Consider the following 19,792-nt stretch of genomic DNA (forward strand, 5'->3'; position numbering starts at 1 on the left):
TTGCATTCTGGGATTTCTAGTTCCACTCTTCCCATTATAAAATGAGGACTACAGGAATGCAAAGAAAGTGCTGAAAGTGTTAGACTTGTGGCACTTCTGTTCTTATTTTTCTTCTTTTTTTAGGGGCCTGGACAAGAAAGCCAGCCACTCCAGAAGTAAAGAGCCACATTGTGCTGGCACAAGCCCAGGAGCTTGCATTGCAAAAATAATTTAGAGGTCACAAGGGAGACCACAGAGGTCGCACTTGCCACCCTTTGGCGACCCTCAAAGACGTCCCTGCTCAGCTTTTCACAGTCGCCATTTGAATCGGACAAATAGCAGAATATGTTTTACACCTGAAAACTCTCGGCAGATCTGCAGTAGGGAAACTAAAGTCCCCCAACCACCACAAATCCTGGCAGGGGGCGGGCAGTGCCATGTCCGGTGTACGCTCAGTGACTCACATGGAGATTACTGTTGGGAAAGTCCCTATCATTCAGACAGTCACTTTTTTAGGGTTTAAGGGAGAAACCATGCTGTATTTTGTGGGACTTTCCTGACTCCTGTACCCCTCACACAGCCTGCAGCGGGCACACCGAGAAAGGTCATGGCATTGCATGCCCGCCAGGGCACAGCCTTCCCAGGCATCAGCGCTCAGACTCAAAGGGCCCTTTGTCTCTTTTGTTGTGTTGTATTTCAAGAGCATCGAGGCACTTGAGCTCTCCTTGGCTCTGGTAATTAACTGTGTAACAATGTAAAGTATTTCAGCAGAGCATTCCATTGGGATGGATTCGCGATAGATGGCCGCAGGCAGGCACGCCAGCCTGTGGGTGACTGGGAGTGACTGTTGTCCTTTACGTGCTGTGACTGCTGGCCGATGAGAAATGGAAGCAGTGCGTGGGAAGTGGGCTGCTGCGTGAAACCATGAATGCAACCAGCTGACCTCATCTTGCCTTTTCTTTAGCTATGAGTCTTTACGTTTTGATAATGCTGTCTAAAAGCCCAAAAGGTGAACTGTTTACGGCCTTATTACTTGAGATGCTTCTACTTCAATTTTCCATTCAGGATATAGGGAAAAGAAGAATGCTATAGAAAATAGGCGGTAAAGGCAGGCACTGCTCCTATAAAACGTCTTAATTAAATATGGTTCATATATAAGGTGTCCACCAGAGGCCTGAAGCGCCCTCTTTCATGAAATATAACTAAATAAATTATTTGAGACCGTCAACAGACCTGGGGGCAACCCTGTGTAGTAAGAACTAGTTCATTACATACAAATATGTTTACAGAAAAACTAGAAAGTCGTTTCCTCTTCTTTAGGACATCCTTTAATGGTGCATCGTGTGCCTTCGTTATAACTGAAGCGACAGAGACAGCAGCTGATGCACTTCGGACTGAAAGTCCATCGTCAGGCCTAGTTCTGTTTTATGAAGCACTTGTATCACCAATATAGGGTAAACCTAACAATCAAGAATTCAAAACATGCTTATCGCACGTGTTGAATGTGTAAGCCAGGCGGACAGCCAAATACTCAAGGAAGGGCTGTTCATTCTGAATACGCTCATCTTGAGCGAAAAAAGAAAGATATAAACACTCTTTTGGACACGTTTCTTTATCGATTTATATATTGTGTGGTTCGTTTATTATTTGATTAGTGTACTTTAAGTAGTCTCTATAAAACCTTTATGTTAGCCATTCAAGCCCAAACATTAACAAATATTCCCACACACTATACCTGCTGTTAAGCTGTGCGGTCAAGTGCCTAAATCGCAGAATGAGCTTAAATCTTGGTTTCCCCACTTAACCAAAGTGTGTGATCCTGTGCGGATCAAAAGCTTGGAATCCCCAGAAGCAATCCAGGTCACACAAAAAAAGCCTCTCTCATGAGTTACTAAACTGTAATGATGCACATTATATAACAGTGCATTGCTACATAGTTCATCAGTGTTATTTGTCTCTTGGCTAACTTGTGGCACGGTCTTGTAGTGTGACTTCCCATTATTCCCTTCAGAGTCAAAGTCTGTGATGACACTCCCTGCCATGTCGTTTTCTATGACTTCACTTCTAAGGAGGTCCACAAGCATGCACAATGGAAGCCTGGCATGTCATGCCACACAGGGCCTGGGCAATCCTATGACCAGCCACGTGGAGAAATCTGTTTTATCGCTGCCCTGTATTAATAATGTTCCTGATGTTGTGTGATGTTTGCGCTCTGCATGTTTGTGTTCAAATCATACCTGCCTACATTTGAAAATCAAAATTCCTGAGATTTAAGCCCCGCCCACATCCACACAAGACTCCGCCCACACGCCCCGCCCACCTTTCAAAAAGGTAAACCCGATTGTTGTAGCCTTCATTTTGCTTACTATAGCATTGAAAATAATTCATTCAATGTTATAGTAAGCAAGGCCGCCGAAATAATGGTGCTTTCAATCCATGTCATTGGATTGAAAGCGCTATTATTGCGGCAGCGGCGCCTTCAGTTTGCTTACTATAGCATTGAATGAATTATTTTCAATGCTATAGTAAGCAAAATGAAGGCTACAATAATAGTGCTTTCAATCCATGTCATTGGATTGTAAGCAGTATTATTACGGTGGCGGTGCCACGTTCATTTTACTTACCATAGCACTGAAAATCATTCATTCAGTGCTATATTCAGCAAAATGAATGCGGCGCCGTAGCAGAAATAATGCTGCTTTCTATCGAATGACATGGATTGAAAGCAGCATTATTTCGGCTGCGGCGCCGCCTTCATTTTGCTGAATATAGCACTGAATGAATGATTTTCAGTGCTATGGTAAGTAAAATGAACGTGGCACCGCCACCGTAATAATACTGCTTACAATCCAATGACATAGATTGGAAGCACTATTATTATAGTGTTGCAGGCAGTGGGCACGAACATTTCGCGCCGTTTCCGGGTCCCGTCATATTCTCCACCTGATTAGCTACCGGCGGCAGCCAATCAGGTGGAGAATATGACGCGACCCGGAAAGAATCTCAAAATTCCTGAGATTCAAGGGATTTTTCCGGAGACCCGGAGAAATGCTTAAAATTCCGGAGTCTCCGGAAAAATTCCGGAGGTTAGGCAGGTATGGTTCAAATGTCATTTGCCACGAACGGTACCAAAATAGTGGTGTAATGTGGGAAAGAGGGGCGCCTCAGCATGTGCTGCGTGGCCACCATCTTTGGGGTGGGGTGGCCACTGCACCTGTGTGTGGGTGTGTGAGGCACTGGACACTTCTAAGCTCGTATTCATTGTTTTGATGCAGGATTTTGGCGCCCTGTTTTCCGCTGCGTGTCCCGCAGCTCTGACGAGGAAGCGTACGAGGAGGACTGCGACGCCGCCAGCAGGCCAGCGCCCTTGCCAGAGGCGTGCAGCACCCAGCCGTGTCCCGCCTTGTACGTACTGTTCAGGTTTTCCATGTTCTGCAGCCGGTCCGCCTCTCTCCCACGTGCCTTTCTCAGTGACTCACCCTTTAAAAACATTAATGGCGTGTTTCTTGTTTCTGAAGCCAGGTGAGAGGCCTCATTCTTGGCTGGCTTCTGGGGAAGGCCCCCCTAAGGAGGGGCCTGGCCCTCAATAAGCTGCCAGGAATAACAGGGAGCCGGAAAAATCAGGAAATGGGGTTCCATGAAAAAGCTAGTGCCAAGCTTGTTCTCTCTATCCCCCTCACTGGTATGCTTGTGCACACTCAGGCAGCACAACATAAGTGCCTCGTTCGTTCGTTCATCCATTCATGCAACGCCCTACACGCCATGTGCCCTGATACACCGTGCTCACAATAGGCTTAAAGCAGAGTCCATCTCGACAGCTTCTTCCCTGACACAAATTAAACAAGTGGCCATTTAATGTATCGCATGACACCAAACATGCTATGTTAGCGCTTGAATGATAGGTTTTGTTATCCAAATCATTGGTACTCAATGTATCGGCCTCGTAAGGAGGAAATTCCGGCCTTGTCCTAATAAGGTCCGGCCGGCCTATGGCCTACAGGGGAGAGACAGATTTCTGAAGCTGGCACGTGTTTGTACAAGTGTTCAGGTGTGTGAATAACGGTACCATGATGTGAAGAAATGTTCTTTCTGCTTTAGGAAGCCCTTCTATCTGCATCCGTCGATGGAGTCAGGGCCTTTCAGATTTTTCAGTTGGAATGAGCCCGAGCAGGTGCCACCATGTTGGAAGTTTTATGACAAAGCAAAATACTTCTTTCCTTAAGGACATTAGGTGTGCACTTTGCAGTGTGCATGCTACAGGCTGCCTTTGTTGTCGCTCCACGACCCGGGCCATCACCTCACCCGGGCCTCTCACACTATCCATCAGCGTTCTTATCAACTTGTTGCCGTTTTACTACGGGTTCAACTACATGAGCAAGTTACTGGCAGAGGGATTGCTAGTTTTTCAGGGTACGTTTCTTGTTCGGCTGCACGTTGGCTGCCTTTCCCTTGACAATCTGCATAAAAGAATGAAGCGAGGGGGTGGACCACCCCCTCGCTGCATTCCTTTATGTCTCCATTATAATTAAGCACCCCACAAGTGCCTCGGATTGTTGTTCCCAGTTGTAGGCAATAGGGGCCCCAAAAATCATGTTGAAATGGGCAGCAAGAGCCCTGACAGGTTTTTAACTAGTTCTGTTTGGACCTGTAAATAATCGTTTTACTGGATGCGCCTAATCATGCAGAAACCCTGGCCCAGAATTACGTGTGGTCTAACAGCGCCCTCTAGTGCACAGCTCCTAAACTGCATGTAAAAATAGATGGTTGAAATGTGGGTAGGCCTTTTTGGGACAACGTCACACCTGCAGAACCTTTTTGTTTTTTTTAACTCTCTCTCTCTTTTTAAAACAATGTCACATTCGTATAGCTGCTCAGCCGGTTCATATACTCTGACATCGTCCCGGTCCTAGCCCCCCTAATTGCACGTCGCTTCTCTTGGGGGAATTGCTTCCAAAAGGTATGCTATGCTTTGTAATATAACTGTATGCTCTATATGCAAAAAGTATGCAACATGTAAACGTTGCAAATTCTTATGTCACATTATGTAACTTTTAAGCTTAAAATATCCTTGTCCCTGCGCCCTTATGCCTCCGGGTCTGGCACGCGCTATATATAAAGAAACAAAGAAACAAGGTTTTGTGGCCATGCGATGGCCAGGAATTAACCCCGCTCCTGAGTCAGAGTGTATTAGAGTAATGTCATCCTTTACTTCTGGGGGAAAAGACTAAGCAACCTTGTGTTAGCATTGAGGCTATTACACAACTTGATTTAAGAGGCTGAAGTATTCTGGGCACCTCTGTCCGCATAAAAGCACATGAACAGAAGGTGATTTTCCTCCTTAATAAAAACGCACCACCGTCAGCCAGTCCAGGTGATGGCATCTCCTGCCCTGTTGAGTCCAGGCACAGCCTCTTCTGGGTACCTGATGATCTCTCCTGCACTAAGAAAACCTTGAAGGTCCTACCATGAAAGGGGCGTCACTCCACCCTCCCCAGAAGTGAGTTTGAATGGCGTGTGCCATGAGAAGTCCTCGGGCACGGGGGTCTGTCGATGTCCTCCAAGACGGTGCCTGTTTCACCAGCGGGCAATTTTCTGATGTCCACAGTGGGACGGTGACGTTCTGCGCCCTCTGCGCTTTAAACAAGTTTGACCTTTCATTACAAACAGGGTCCCATGTTCCATCACAGCTGTTGACAGGGTCTCCAGTCGTTCCCATTCTCCTCCCCATTAATCAAGGTGCGATTCAAAATATGAGAAAAGCACACCCTTCCTTGAGCTTCGTCTCCTTCAATCCAATTACATTAAAATGTGATCAGGGTTCCAAGTTGTACTTATCTGTCCCTGTCCCTCTGCCCCCCCTATTCCCCCCACCCCCGTCCTGCAGCCTGAAATCTATCAAGTAGCTGACCCCTGAGTTCACATATGCGCTGCATTAAGTTTTACCATTAAGAATACTCTTCTGGGGAACACGCCACATTAATTGACGGGGCGCGTGCCTGTCAGAGGAGTACCGCGGTGATAATGCAGGCCTGTCTGCAGGTGTGTGGCGGCACAGGCTGGTGGTTCCAGCACATCGTGGCCTGAGTGCATGTGTGCAAGGGTGTTGGGCCATGTTCTACGTGGACACACCATGATAAGCGAGAGTAAAGCTCTGCCCATCATGCTGTCCAGCCCGCCTGCCCCATGAGAAGAATCCCAGTCACATACACAAGGTGAACACTCAGGTGTTACACTCCTGTGTTCACATGTAAGGCGTGGGCATTCATTAGAGGGGCCTGCTTTAAGTTAATGAATTTAGCACAACCTCGAGAAAAGGACATTTGGGACAAACATTAGGAAAATATGTTTTGCCCTCACAGTAACTGACTCCTGGAAACTATCTTGTAGGCCCTGGCAGAACCAGGAATGACTAATTGAAGGAGAAATGCCATGTGTGTGGCAGAATGTGTTGCCTGAGGGCAAGGTGTTGTGACACTTTCTTCTTAACGCGTAGAAAAGAACAGAAAAGATAAAATAAAAAAGTTTGCGTTAGAAGTTGCAAGAACCTCTGCGGCGTGGACAGTCCCATAATGAGAAGAATGCAGGGACCCCTCATTGTCCTGTGGACATTGGCACACGTGGCACTGCTCTGTGGTCCCCTCACGTGGCACTGCTCTATGGTCCTCGGGCCTAGTTGGCTCAATGACCGGCAGGTGCAGCTGGGCGACTGGGACGATTAGGGGCTTTCAACAGTTCTAGGAACCCCTTTTGATTAGGCGTTTATTTATCTGCTTTGGAACTGGGCGGGGAGGATAGCTCAGGGGCAACACGTTTGTCTTGAAAGCTAAACAATGCAAAGCAACACAGGGTTGAAGCCGGGTCTTGCGCTTAGAAACCGATCTCAGGTATTAAGCGCATTATGAGTGAACAATTATATCATTATATTATATAATTATATATTCCACTTGAGATCCAGCTCCTTCCGCACATTATTGACCAATTCAAACAGAGGGTCCCTCTGCCCCCCACATATTTTCCCTGTTCATGTTTCACCCTGCCCCAGAGGAGAGACAAATCGCCCACCAGCATTGGTGCCACAAAGACTCATCTACCCACTGCCAAGTTCTCAACTGTGCTTAGAGGCAAGGCAGTTTCTAGCCAACTTGATGCCCAGGGCGAAACACTAGAATGCTCCCCCCCATGTCACTCCCAAACTACACCTCTGTGTCATGCAACGAAACCCCTCCTCAATATGAATAAATAATTGCTATATAAATGAAACTGATTTCATTACATTGTAATTCAAGTACTTTACAGAATAAATCTAATGTGAAAACATAGCTGTTGCTCCCAAGTAAAATAGTTTTCTGTCACCTGCTCTTAGGGAAGGCCTTGCCTGAATGCAGTTTTAAACTGTACATACTGGCATACTGCAGTGTAACCAGCCTGCCAGGGTATGAAGGCCCACTGACCACTGGCCCTGTGTTGCAGGCTTTCTGATCGTACCACCTCACTGGTTTGTCCCAATGGGCAATACTAGACTAACCATATGAATTAGTTTCTGATAGAACAGTCTGGTACACTCTTATTGTACTCTTTCCAAATACCTCTATGATGGTGGGAAAGGGGACAAATATCACGAATGAGAGTTCCTGGCTGCTTTGCATTAAATCAGAGAGCATTTCAGGAATATAATAGTGATCAAAGATCTCTATATTTGATAAACAAGTCTGTGATAAAAGGATTGTATGTGTGAATCTCTAAAGTCATAACAGACACATGGCTTGGTGCTCACATCACAGTTCACATCACTCACCCTAACATTACAATGTTTGCAACCATGAACCATACATACTCATTCAGACTTAATAAATCTAGCAAGGTCGGTAAGAGTTTCATCACACACATCACACCACACAATCTTCCGCTACATTTGAAAATAACCCACTATCTTGTTTTTGAAAAATACCATTGACAACACACCTCTTTTCAGCTTAGAATGTATCCAGCCAATTTCAGTCTCATGTCATTGATCTGAGTACTAGCGCTGAGAGGCCACCCAGAAGTTGTCGAGCAGTTGAAACTGTCATGTAATTTAACATTTCAGTATCTGGGTGACTAGGCCACGAGCCAAATAAGTCAATGTGCTGTCCTCGATACTAAAGGTGCATTTAAGGTCTTTTAAAGTGGAAGATATCGTCTTGCCTGGAAACTTCACAATGTCGGCATCACCATTACCCCAATGCCCAGTGTCTGTGCTTGTATCCACTTTCCTCCATATCCTTTTATTTAAGATGGCCTTTCTGCCAGGCCTGGGAAAAGAATGTTTTTTTGTCTGAGGGTTTCTCCCTTTAGAACGAGGAGGCGGTGACACTACGGTGTGAAAGATGCACATGGAAGCAGAAGCAAATTAAATGCTAAACAGCTCAGCTTCCCACTGCCACCTAACTTTCGCCAGGGGTCAATATTAGTCGTGACCGCACACAAAAAGGAGTAGGTCGTTGAGAGCAAACCTGGTGCCACAACTACTTGTCATTTACCTACTGCGCGGTAAGTATCCTGCTGTGCGGTAACAGAATTTAGGTACGCTGTACGACGTATTCAGTTATTGTTATTATTATTTAATTATTTGGTACTTCAGTATTTTGTATCAGTGTTCAGCATGACTTCAGGGCAAACATTGGCTCAGTATACACCTTCAGTAAATCACTGGTCACTGCAGGTGAGAATTACCTTACAGGCTAAAATGAATAGGAGAGCAGAATCCGTTACCCGAAATATGTCATTCAGATCACTAATGCCTTGCTAATGATATAATTGGGCAGCAGTATTGCAGCCTGAATAACAAATCGTACATTTCATTAAACAAATTCTTCGGCGCAGTCATGCTTTGAAGTGGACGCTTTTAACCACTAAAAGATTTTTCGAGGTCCGCAGCACACATGTAACTGAACGGGTTATCACTCTCCTTTGCAATATGCAGCTAAAAGACCACCAGAAGGAAATGCCAGAGGCAAAAGCAGAAGCTGAACGAGGTGGAAGGAAAGGGGCTTGAAAACTGAACTGCAGAAAATCCATTCTGTGGACAGATGTCGGCTCTACCAGAGGCCAGACGGATTTATTTTGCAACCGGTTTGTCTGCCGTATCTGTACACGAAGGACGTTAAATGCCTCGATACATTTTAATCAGTGCGGTCTCACTTGAAAGATTATCTCCCATCGCTAAGGGTTTGATGTAGCGCGCCTTCACACAACAGTGCTTCGTTATTCTTCTCATTTCTATTGATGGTGAAATTAGTTTTAAACGTGTTGCCTTCTTTTGTCCTTGAGCCTCGCACCGTGTTAGCTAGGTTTCGCACCGTGTTAGCTAGGTTTCGCACCGTGTTAGCTAGGTTTCGCACCGCGTTAGCTAGGTTTGCCAGCCGTTTGCCTCGCCACTGTCCCCCTCTTCTATTGGATATTGGTCATTTGCATTTGAGCTGCTCACTTGCATTATGGGAGAGAGGGGCGGGCAAGAAAAGTGCCAGTCCTGTTCAGCTTGCCCCCCGTCAGCGGCACAGCTGAATAACTCCTGTCCATTAAGGCAGGCCACTGCCGTACATTTCCCCAGAAACACCCAATGCCAGGCCGGTTTGGCCCCTAGGTGTTAGATCTTGAGGGTCAGCCCCTGACCGGCCGGCATCGCTGCACTGCTAACCCCACTATCCCTTCTTGAGAGAACATCTGCCATTAGCTTGTCCCGGAGCCATCGCTTTGATGCCCGACGGATGGGGTCTGCAGGGCCCTGCAGGGTCCAGTGTCACTTGTGCTGGCAAAAAGGTGGCAACAGTCCTTTTGTTCAGCCCTCACTGCAAGCGCCTACCAGACGCCGAAGTTACCGTGCCTGTCTCCCTTGCTTATCCACCTTGCACCTAGACCTTCATGGCTCCGTGGCCAATGCGGGTCCAAAGGCAATCTTTTCTCCAGCAAGCTCAGAGGCAGCTTTCTGGGTGGGCCCATTCCTGCACCCACCACCTGAGCAATTTATCTCTGCGCCCCGGGCCATCGCCCGCTCCGCCTGGGCCAAGAAACGGGTCTGCTTAGAGGGAGCCATGGTCCTAGAAAGGGCTCAGTCAGAAGCATGCAGGACAGATGATTTAAGAGAGAGGGGTGCCTGGAAAGGGTGCGTGTCTAAATCATGCTGAGCATGGTCCAAAGAAGGGGCAGGTGACTTGGGCAAGGGCCAACTGCCCCAGACAAACAGTCCATCAAAAGGCAACATGTGTTTCATGTCACTCAGCGCTGTCTCTGGTGGTCTTGTCTGCTCACTGTAAATAAAAGTCCCTCTGGGTCCGTTTCTAAATATACCCCTGTCTGTAAATGAACACCTTTCTCACTGGGGATATAAGCATTTCAGTCAGTGAGTAAATTCACTTCATTCTGTAAATAAATGAGCCAGGCCCAGTGTGCTGAATAGCTTTTCTTAAGACAAAGCTCCAGGCGTCAACTTATCCCTGACACGTTTGCCCTGCGTTCAGCTCTTTAGTGTGGGGTAGGGGGTAGGTTTGGGGAGCAGTGAAGTTCATGGTGGGGCTCATGCAGTGCCCCCATGAGGATATATCCAGAGAAATCGCCCATTGGAGTTTGCATTTGGAAGCGCCTCCTTTATAATCCATGCACCACTCGGCTGCCTCGGGGGACATCTTCAGCTGGCCCTGAAATCACCCAAGAGTGAACCCATTAGAAGGGGAAGTGGGCAAGTAGCAGCAGTGATGTTTACCTGCTGCTTTTTGCTGCTTTTAATGGAATCAGGGAGCATTTTGGGAACATAACGAACACACACTATTATATATGACACATCTGTGATAGTGACTCAAGCTTATGCAGCCCTTATGGAACACATAGGGCTTGATTCGTGGAATTATTTGCACGGTTTAATGTGACTTTGCACTGCTGAAAAGTGACTGTGCACTGCCGACATAAACCCTGATTCATGCAACGGTGCAAAGTGTATTTTTGCAGTGCAAAGTCATTGCAAAGCGCATCTTGTTCTGCAGAATTGACTGTGCACCGACTTTGCAGTGATCCAAGAACCCTGGCATGGGTATAGGTTGTCCAACTCCAGGCCTCTAGGGCCATGGCCCTGCCAAATTTTCAGGATATCCCTCATTAATATTCACGAGGAAAAATGTGCATACATTTAGAATCATTGTATGCAAATTTATCTCATGAATATTAATGAGGGGTATCCTGAAAACCCAGCGTGGATCCAGCCAGGGAGGCCTGGAGTTGGACAACCTATATCCATGCCAGGCTTCTTGGATCACTGCAGGGTGTAGGGACACAATGATCAGGGAGGCCCTAGTGCATTGGTATGGTGATGGCTCCCGGGTCAGACACAGCAATGCAATGGGGCCTAGTACTAAAGCATAGCGATTGGTCCTGCACCACAGAAGTCATTGCACATAAAGATGCTGTAGGGCCGGCACCCAATGGTCAATGGAGGTGATACTCCCTGGGGCTCTAGTGTAAAGTATGATGCTTCCTGCACAACAGGGGTGGGCCGGGGAGGGGGGGGTTGCGCTCGATGGTCCAGGGAATATCCAGTCTTTTTATCACAAACCTCACCACAGATTTCTTTTCCCCCTGAATATTTGCCACAAAATGCAAGGGGGATGTTTGGTTGAGGCAATATGGGTTGGGGAGAGGGTAGGTGGTTTGGTTGATTGGAAAAGGCGGACTCCGCCTGCATTTTGCAGCTCAAAGAAATGCTGTACAAGAATACTGCAGTGACATGGCTTCTGTATAAACACACGTGACCGATCTAGTTCAGAATATAGCAATGTCACCTGCACCACGATACTGGTCACACACATATCGAGATGTGGTTCTACGGCCAACTGGTCACAGTACATGAATTACTTGAGGCCTTAAAATGTGTTTACTGACTCTTATTTTTTTTGGTGATAGTTGGGACGTGGGCGATTGGTCCGCGTGCAGCAAATCCTGTGGCCCGGGTATGCAGCACCGCCAAGTCCTGTGCCGTCAGATGTATGCCAACCGCACCACCATGGTGCACCCGCAGCGTTGCAGTCAGCTGGAGAAACCCAACGTCACTCAGTCCTGCCAGCTCCGTGTCTGCAGCCACTGGGAGATCAGCACCAACTGGACCTCGGTAAGGGAACTAGCCTTGGCAAGGGCCATTGGGGGCGCATGTCACGACCAAGAGCTGGGGCGGCCGGGTAAGACAAGTGAAGTGGGGTACATGAAGAGCACCAGTGAAAAAAGGCAAGGGACCCCAGATGGACTGTGGTTATGGGTTAGCGGGATCACCCAATAGCCGGGGACAACAGGGAACATGGTGCACCCTAGAACCGGGCATACTGGGCACCATGCACAGCATAGAGCTGGGTCCAAGGCGATCAGAGGGTGGGCGCCCGAGGTCAGGTGGATCATCAGCCGGACCTCAGCAAGGGAACCAACAGTGGCTACTGCCTAGAGTAGGTGGCAGGGAAACTATGGGTCGAGAGAAGCAGACAGCAGCGGGGGAGGAGAGAGACATAACTGGAATTCAGTAACGAGCTGGTCCGGAACCAACTGGGCACAGGGTTCAACCGGGAGCAGGTGCCTGGGAGAGGAAGGAGCGAGGCACACTAGGTTGAGGGGGGCTGAAGAGTACCAACTGGACCTCCGCAATGGTTTGCTTTGGATGCTCCCAACAGGGCATAATGTGCAGCTAAGAATTCGGACAGGGACACCGGGGTGACAGATGAGCACTGAGAAAAGGGCAAAGGTTTGCCAAATGACCTATATAGTTTTTCCCTTTCCTTCAGTGTATGCGTGAGTTTGTTGTACCCAGGCAGTAGGAAAGGGTGGTAGCGGGTTTGTTGCTCAGTGTCTCTGGGATCAAATCAGTCTATATCAACCTTGCCAAAATGCCCTCCATAATATACCAGAAGAAGTATATTTGCCTGGAGCCAATGGGGCCCAGAATTGGGGTAGAAGTGATGAGGGAGTGTCGCAGAGCAGGAGCGTTGACCATGTTCTGGACCTGTCTTGGGTGCATGCAAATGGCAATTCTTAAATGTGGCCTGAGGCTTGTGTGGGAAGACTGGAGGGCGAGCAAAGGGGCACACACATCTTTAGTTACACAGCCTCCAGCCATGCCCACAGCTCAAGAAGCAAACAGTGGGGCTGACAGCTCGGGACCGGGAGACCGCACGGGCGGGACGGGTGGGTTGGAAATGAGAAAGTGAATATCAGAGAGGAAGGAGGAGTAAAACACCCCAGAGAATGAAGGACAGAGGAAAAAGAAAACCTGGCAAGTTGCGTTGGAGAGTTCATAGAGAGATGTGGATAATGGCACAGCCGGGGGATGTGTAGTGCACGCATTCCTCCCCACCCTCCCTGGGGGTCTTGTGGTCCTATGTACAGGGCATGGATGCTTACTGGATAATGGAAGTAACGAAGCAAAGGAGGAGAGGGGCTCAAATGTATGGCGAGGGAAGGAATACACATGGGGAGAATGAGAAGGGAAATGGGTGAGGGAGGGAATGATGGAGTGGAGGGGAGGATGATAGGGAAGGTGGGCGATGGAGGGACTAAAGGAGGGGAGGAGGATATAGAAGATGGGTGAGGGAGAGAATAAATGAAGGGAGGACAAGTGGGAAGATGGACAAGGGAGGGATTACATGATGGGGTGAAGGGGAACATGGGTGAGGGAGGGATTAAATGAGGGGGGTGAAGGGGAACGTGGGTGAGGGAGGGATTAAATGAGGGGGTGAAGGGGAACGTGGGTGAGGGAGGGATTAAATGAGAGGGATGAGAGGTAAGATGGATAAGGGGAGATGAGAACGAAGATGGGCGAGGGAATCAAGAGCGGAGGATAAGGGGGATGATGGGTGCCCTTTGACATCATTTTCTATATCTATCGCAGGACTGCACTTCCTGAATAGGCCATAGTGGGAGGTAGAACCCCAGGGAGCATGGTGACCCAGAAGGTAGTACCCCAGGGAGCACAGTGATCCAGGAGGTAGAACCCCAGAGAGCACAGTGATCTGGGATTTAGAACCCCATGGAGCATGGTGATCCAGGAGGTAGAACCCCTGGGAGCATGGTGATCCAGGAGGTAGAACCCCAGGGAGCATGGTGATCCAGGAGGTAGAACCCCAGGGAGCATGGTGATCCGGAAGTTAGAACCACAGGGAGCATGGTTATCTGGGAGGTAGAACCCCAGGAGCATGGTGATCCAGGAGGTAGAACTCCAAGGGGCACGGTGATCCAGGAGTTAGATCCCCTGGGAGCATGGTGATCTGAAAGGTAGAACCCCCGGGAACATGGTGATCCAGGAGGTAGAACCCCAGGGAGCATGGTGATCCAGGAGGTAGAACCCCAGGGAGCATGGTGATCCAGGAGGTAGAACCCCCTGGAGCATGGTGATGCAGGAGGTAAAACCCCCTGAAGCATGGTGATGCAGGAGGTAGAACCCCAGGGAGCATGGTGATCTGGGACGTAGAACCCCAGGGATCATGGTGATCCAGGAGATAGAACCCCCTGGTGCAGTAGGGGATGAGGTATGGAGATCCACAGAGAAACTGCCTGGGAAAGCACTGCATCTTTGTTAAGCACCCATTGTTGCAGGAAGGAGGGACACATAGGGTAGGGTGCCTTGAGTGGTGCTCGTGAGCGCAGCTGGTGTGACTTAGCTGGACAGCAGGCAATAGAGCACTGGCTGTAGGGTATGGTGGTCCTGCAGGAGTAGCCACATGTTTAGCATAGGGGTGGCACTAGGCAGAAGATGACCCATGCAGAGGTTCATGGTGACTGATAATGGCGATAGTGGAACTGTAGAGGAAGGACTGGTGATTGATGATGTTGACGATGCCAAGGATGGCCATGATGATGATGGAACTGAACCCCTGTCTCCTCTCTGATCCTCAGTGCTCTGTGATGTGTGGGCTGGGGCAGCGGACCAGGTATGTGCGGTGCATCAGTAACCACGGTGACCTCCTGGGCGAGGGAGATTGTAGCACCCGCCTCCGCCCCAAGACCAGCGAGGCCTGTGACATGGGGCCCTGCGTCCGAAGTTGGTTCCACGACGACTGGAGTCGCACGGTAATCTGATGGGATGATGTTTAACAAGGTTGGGGGGGATGGTGGTGGGCAAATGCCATAACTGTTCATTGCCATGGATTGTCAAGACAAACAAATGTAAGAATATATATGTGGTCTCTGCCTTTCCTCCATTTTATGTAATATTTTTTAACACGCTAAATGCCGGAGACCAGTCTCTAAGCACACAACCTGGATTCGAACCTGTGTTGCTCTGCGTTGTCTTGCTTCCAAGACCAGCGCGTGGCCCCTGAGCAATCCGCCCAGCCCATTTTACATTCTTGGTAGAGGCTACAAAGGACTAGAAACAGGAGTAACGGCACATGGTCCTTCTGATGAGGTGTGGCCTTTTTGTAGGGTCTCCATTTCCACCTTGATGACTCGCTGCCTTTGCCATGGGCTCACCTGTGTGCATGGGCAAGGCAAGAGAGGGCAGATGTGTCGAATTGCATCTCACTGACATCTCAGCAATTGGCATGCCTTGGCAAGCAGGGCCAGCATGCAGCAGATGCCTCCATTGACAGTTTCCTGGTAATGTTAGAGGTGCTGAGGTTAAGGCAGGTCTCAGAGGTGATAGAGAAACAGAGCATATTACATATTTTCTATGGGAGAACTACGCCATCCAACAGACCCCACTGACACACACATTTAGGGAGGGAAGAGCAAGGTAAGGTAACCAAAAAGACTGGTTGCTTTTTGAGGGTCGTGAGGAATGGATAGCTAGGCTGAGGTGCCAATGTGTTAGTCCATTGTTCAACAATGACTTGTTAGGTCTTTCTGAGGTATCCCCTCAATTCCTTGGGTCTGAGTGAGTGGGACTCCCCGATAGGTTAGTGCTCACAAAGGGTACCCCATGGGTCAGCCGATACACCCAGGTGGGGTCCCCACCATGAATGCCCTGTTGCCCTGTGCTAGAAAGGGCTCTGTGCCTTGACATGCGACGGCTACTTGTAACCATGAGGAAACATGGTTTTTCCTTCATTGAAAGTGGGGGGGGAGAAGGTGTAACCCTGCCGGGGTAGCCTTCCTCCCTTTCTTTCGAGTTGTTTGCAACACCAGACTTGGGGTCGAGAAGGATTTCTTCAGCTGTCGTGTGCCTGACCCTGAGAGTCTGCCAAACTTCCCTGTCCTTCTCAGAGGGTGTTGTTGGTCAAGAGACTCGCCTTGATTTGTAGAGGAAGCCAATGTCATAGAAACAGGGGTTCATGGGGACAGACATAGTGCGGTCAATTGGAGACAACCCGGGCAGCAGCTTCTAAGCACTATATTGAGTGTCTGGGCAATTGGCATCATGCCCCCGTCCTTGGTGAAGTTGGCCAGTGTTGGGCCTCATGGTGATCTGGCAGTCGATATGCAGGAGAGAAAGGGGCTCTCTTTGGGGGAACGTTTGGGGTTCGCTAGTATGGGCTCTGCAGGGGGATACGCGGGGGCATGAGTAATACACTTGACACGTTCTCTTTTGGATGCCACACTGATCACATTTTTATTATTACATCGCACATCATAACCAGAAATGCGATTTAAAAAGCATACACCCCGCAATAAATCTCCTAACACTGACCGGTGGTGCAGGTGGACCACGCCCTGTGCCTTTAAGGGCGGTGTATGGTGGTGAGGCCCTTTCCCCTCCCCACCATGCCCTTCTCTGTGTGGTGGGGGGTGATCCCAGGAGGCAAACCCTGTGTTACCCAAATTACCCCCTGACCGTGCCCACACACCCCTACCCCACCCAGACCCCCAGCAGCTGTCCATCAATTCTGCAGGGGGTGTACGGCGCCCTCCCCTTTCCACCATTCCATCTCCAGAGTCCCCGGGAAGGGCAGTTTAATGTCCACCTGCTCCTCATCCACCTACGTCCCCCCTTTCCCCTCCTCCCCCCCAAACTCTGAAATTCAGGGTGGGTGGGATGGAAAAGCACTATGGTGCTGGCAGAGGAGATGGTGTGGGCCCGGATGGCAGGAACACAGCAACACCAAATCCCCCAGTGTAAGGCAGAGAACTGTGCTCCTTTGCACTCTTGCTGACCCTTTTATGGGGCATTTCGCTCCACTGCACTCCCCCGCCGGGCCCGCGCCCGCGAATCCTGCCTGGCCCCCATACTGGGTAACCAGTTCCACTTGGCGTCTCCTGATCTTCGACAGCCACTAACCCCTCCCATGCCCTGAGGCCGCCCCCCCGGCACGCCCAGCCCAGCATCCCCGCAAGAGCGGGTCATTTGCCTTTTGTGGGCTCTGCAGGGGGAACACCTTCTCCTTTGGATACCACACTGGCCACATTTTTATAATTACATCACACACCACAACCAAAAATGCAACTTGTTGGGGAGGGTGTTTAATGCCTTTAAAAAAAATATCGAATCACTTTCGATGTGTTCCGGTGTTATCGTTTTCATTAATGGAGTTTGAAGTATGGCTATAAGTGGACTCTTAACTGATTGCTGGGATGGCTTGGTTCCCATGTGGTCTGCTACAGGGCGAAAGCTACGAATAGGCTTCCCTGCCTGAAACACCTAGTGGAGGAGTTCTGGAACCAGTGACTTTACAGAGGTTTTAAACGAAGACTCTTAAGATCCCTCTCAGTTGACTATGCTGGCGAGGGCTGATGGGAGTTGTAGTCCAAACTGTCTGGAGAGCCGAAGGTTGCAGAACCCTGACCTAGAGGCATTTAGGCATAGCGTGGTTGACGGTCCAAGCCGAAAGTGGCAACGTGGACCTCCTTACCTGGCCAGGTGTTGGCATGAGCCTTGATAGGAGGGGATGCTGCACTTCTGTGCCCTGCATCGTGTATGTATGGAGGGAGGGCCACACTAGGGTTAAGCGCAAATTAGGACTCACGTTCCCAAAGATGCCACTTAAAACCATAGCTGCCATTTTTCAGAACGTTTTGACTGCAATAATCAGTCCATGGTTGCCCGTAGAGCCCGGCCGAGTCATTGCTGTTTAGGGGAGCGCTCCCTCTCTTTATTTTTCTAAAAGAATGAACTACATCTTCAGCAAAATAGAAATTCGAGGTCTTATAAATGAAGAAGGCTCAGTGCTGTGCACATTCCTAAATCAATAGCCTGGTGGCCGTGAGCCACTCCATTGGGATGCCTTCCTCTCCTGCCTCCTGCTGGTAGATAGCATGAAATGCATGCCTGTCAGATTGAACCATGAACAACGAGTGTTACTGGGAAACCATTGTTTCTTCATTGTGGGATCCGCAAGCGAGGGGGTGCAGGATTCCAGGTGCTCCTCTAGAGTAGTCTTGAGTGTCTCACCTGTGGCCTTCCTCCCTTGTCTATTGCAGTGCTCTGCGGAGTGCGGCCCGGGGATCCAGAGGCGTTCCGTGGTGTGCCTGTCTAGCGAGGCTGCCGGGGAGTCCGACCAGGTCTGCACGGGATCCAAGCCAGCGGAAATGAGGGCGTGCAACGGTGGACCCTGCACGCGGGTGATGCTGTGGTACACTGGCCCCTGGAGCACGGTGAGCGATAGCGGAGTGGATGGTGCGTGCACACATTGCTGGTGGAATAACAGCCAGCAAGTCGCAGGATACAGTCCAGTAATACCCCGCCTTCCACTGTTTGGAGGTTCATTAATTGAGAACTGAATCCTTGGGGTTATGGTAATTGGGCTGCACACTTTGTACAGTGCAAGGACACTGCAAAGTGCTGTGTACTTCACATGTACATGTTTTGGCAATAGTAATAATATTGCTGGGAGACTTTGTGGGAACAATTGTTTGGTAAAACCTTGATGGCGCCGCTGGTTGCATTATATACATGTTTAATTAGGTTACAATGCATCACCTGCTATTTCATGCATGCAGGGCACGTTTAAGTAGTTTTAAAGTGATGGCTACACGAGATCATTTTTGTATTAGGGAGGAATGACTAATGCGAGGTGATATTGACAATTTTATACTATGTATTGAAAAATGAATTTAATGCAGACTTTAATTGTATTCTTTTATGGATTTCTACGCATATGGATTGTTATTGTTCCTGTTAAGGTTTATTTTGTTAATAAAAACAACAGGTGCTAATAGCAATGACAATAACGAGCAGTGTACTCTCACTCGTGAACAAAAAAAAGCTGTGTACTGTTTAAGAGCGACCTAGCATCAGCGAAACAAAGGAGGTGATGGCTGGAAGGTTTAGAATTACTCTCGACCTCTGGAGGGTGATGGCTGGAAGGTTTAGAATTCCCCTCGACCTCTGGAGGGTGATGGCTGGAAGGTTTAGAATTCCCCTCGACCTCTGGAGGGTGATGGCTGGAAGGTTTAGTATTACTCTCGACCTCTGGAGGGTGATGGCTGGAAGGTTTAGAATTCCCCTCGACCTCTGGAGGGTAATGGCTGGAAGGTTTAGAATTCCCCTCGACCTCTGGAGGGTGATGGCTGGAAGGTTTAGAATTACTCTCGACCTCTGGAGGGTAATGGCTGGAAGGTTTAGAATTCCCCTCGACCTCTGGAGGGTGATGGCTGGAAGGTTAATAATTACTCTCCATCTCTGGAGGGGGATGGCTGGAAGGTTTAGAATTACTCTCGACCTCTGGAGGGTGATGGCTGGAAGGTTTAGAATTCCCCTCGACCTCTGGAGGGTGATGGCTGGAAGGTTAATAATTACTCTCCATCTCTGGAGGTGGATGGCTGGAAGGTTTAGAATTCCCCTCGACCTCTGGAGGGTGATGGCTGGAAGGTTTAGAATTACTCTCGACCTCTGGAGGGTGATGGCTGGAAGGTTTAGAATTACTCTCGACCTCTG

At 49.0% G+C, this 19,792-nt stretch overlaps 1 protein-coding gene across 1 annotated transcript in view; it reads left to right on the forward strand.

Moving 5' to 3' along the window:
* Positions 1-19,792, forward strand: part of ADAMTSL4 (ADAMTS like 4) — a 549,072-nt gene that overhangs the window by 485,256 nt on the left and 44,024 nt on the right. The window contains exons 12-15 of the mRNA XM_069649732.1: positions 3,255-3,384; positions 11,908-12,112; positions 14,878-15,051; positions 18,337-18,510. Of these exons, the coding sequence (XP_069505833.1) occupies positions 3,255-3,384; positions 11,908-12,112; positions 14,878-15,051; positions 18,337-18,510 (683 nt within the window). The remainder of the gene's footprint in view (positions 1-3,254; positions 3,385-11,907; positions 12,113-14,877; positions 15,052-18,336; positions 18,511-19,792) is intronic.

Source organism: Ambystoma mexicanum, chromosome 1p (assembly GCF_040938575.1).
Source record: "Ambystoma mexicanum isolate Mex_15411 chromosome 1p, UKY_AmexF1_1, whole genome shotgun sequence".
Lineage (NCBI taxonomy): Eukaryota > Metazoa > Chordata > Amphibia > Caudata > Ambystomatidae > Ambystoma > Ambystoma mexicanum.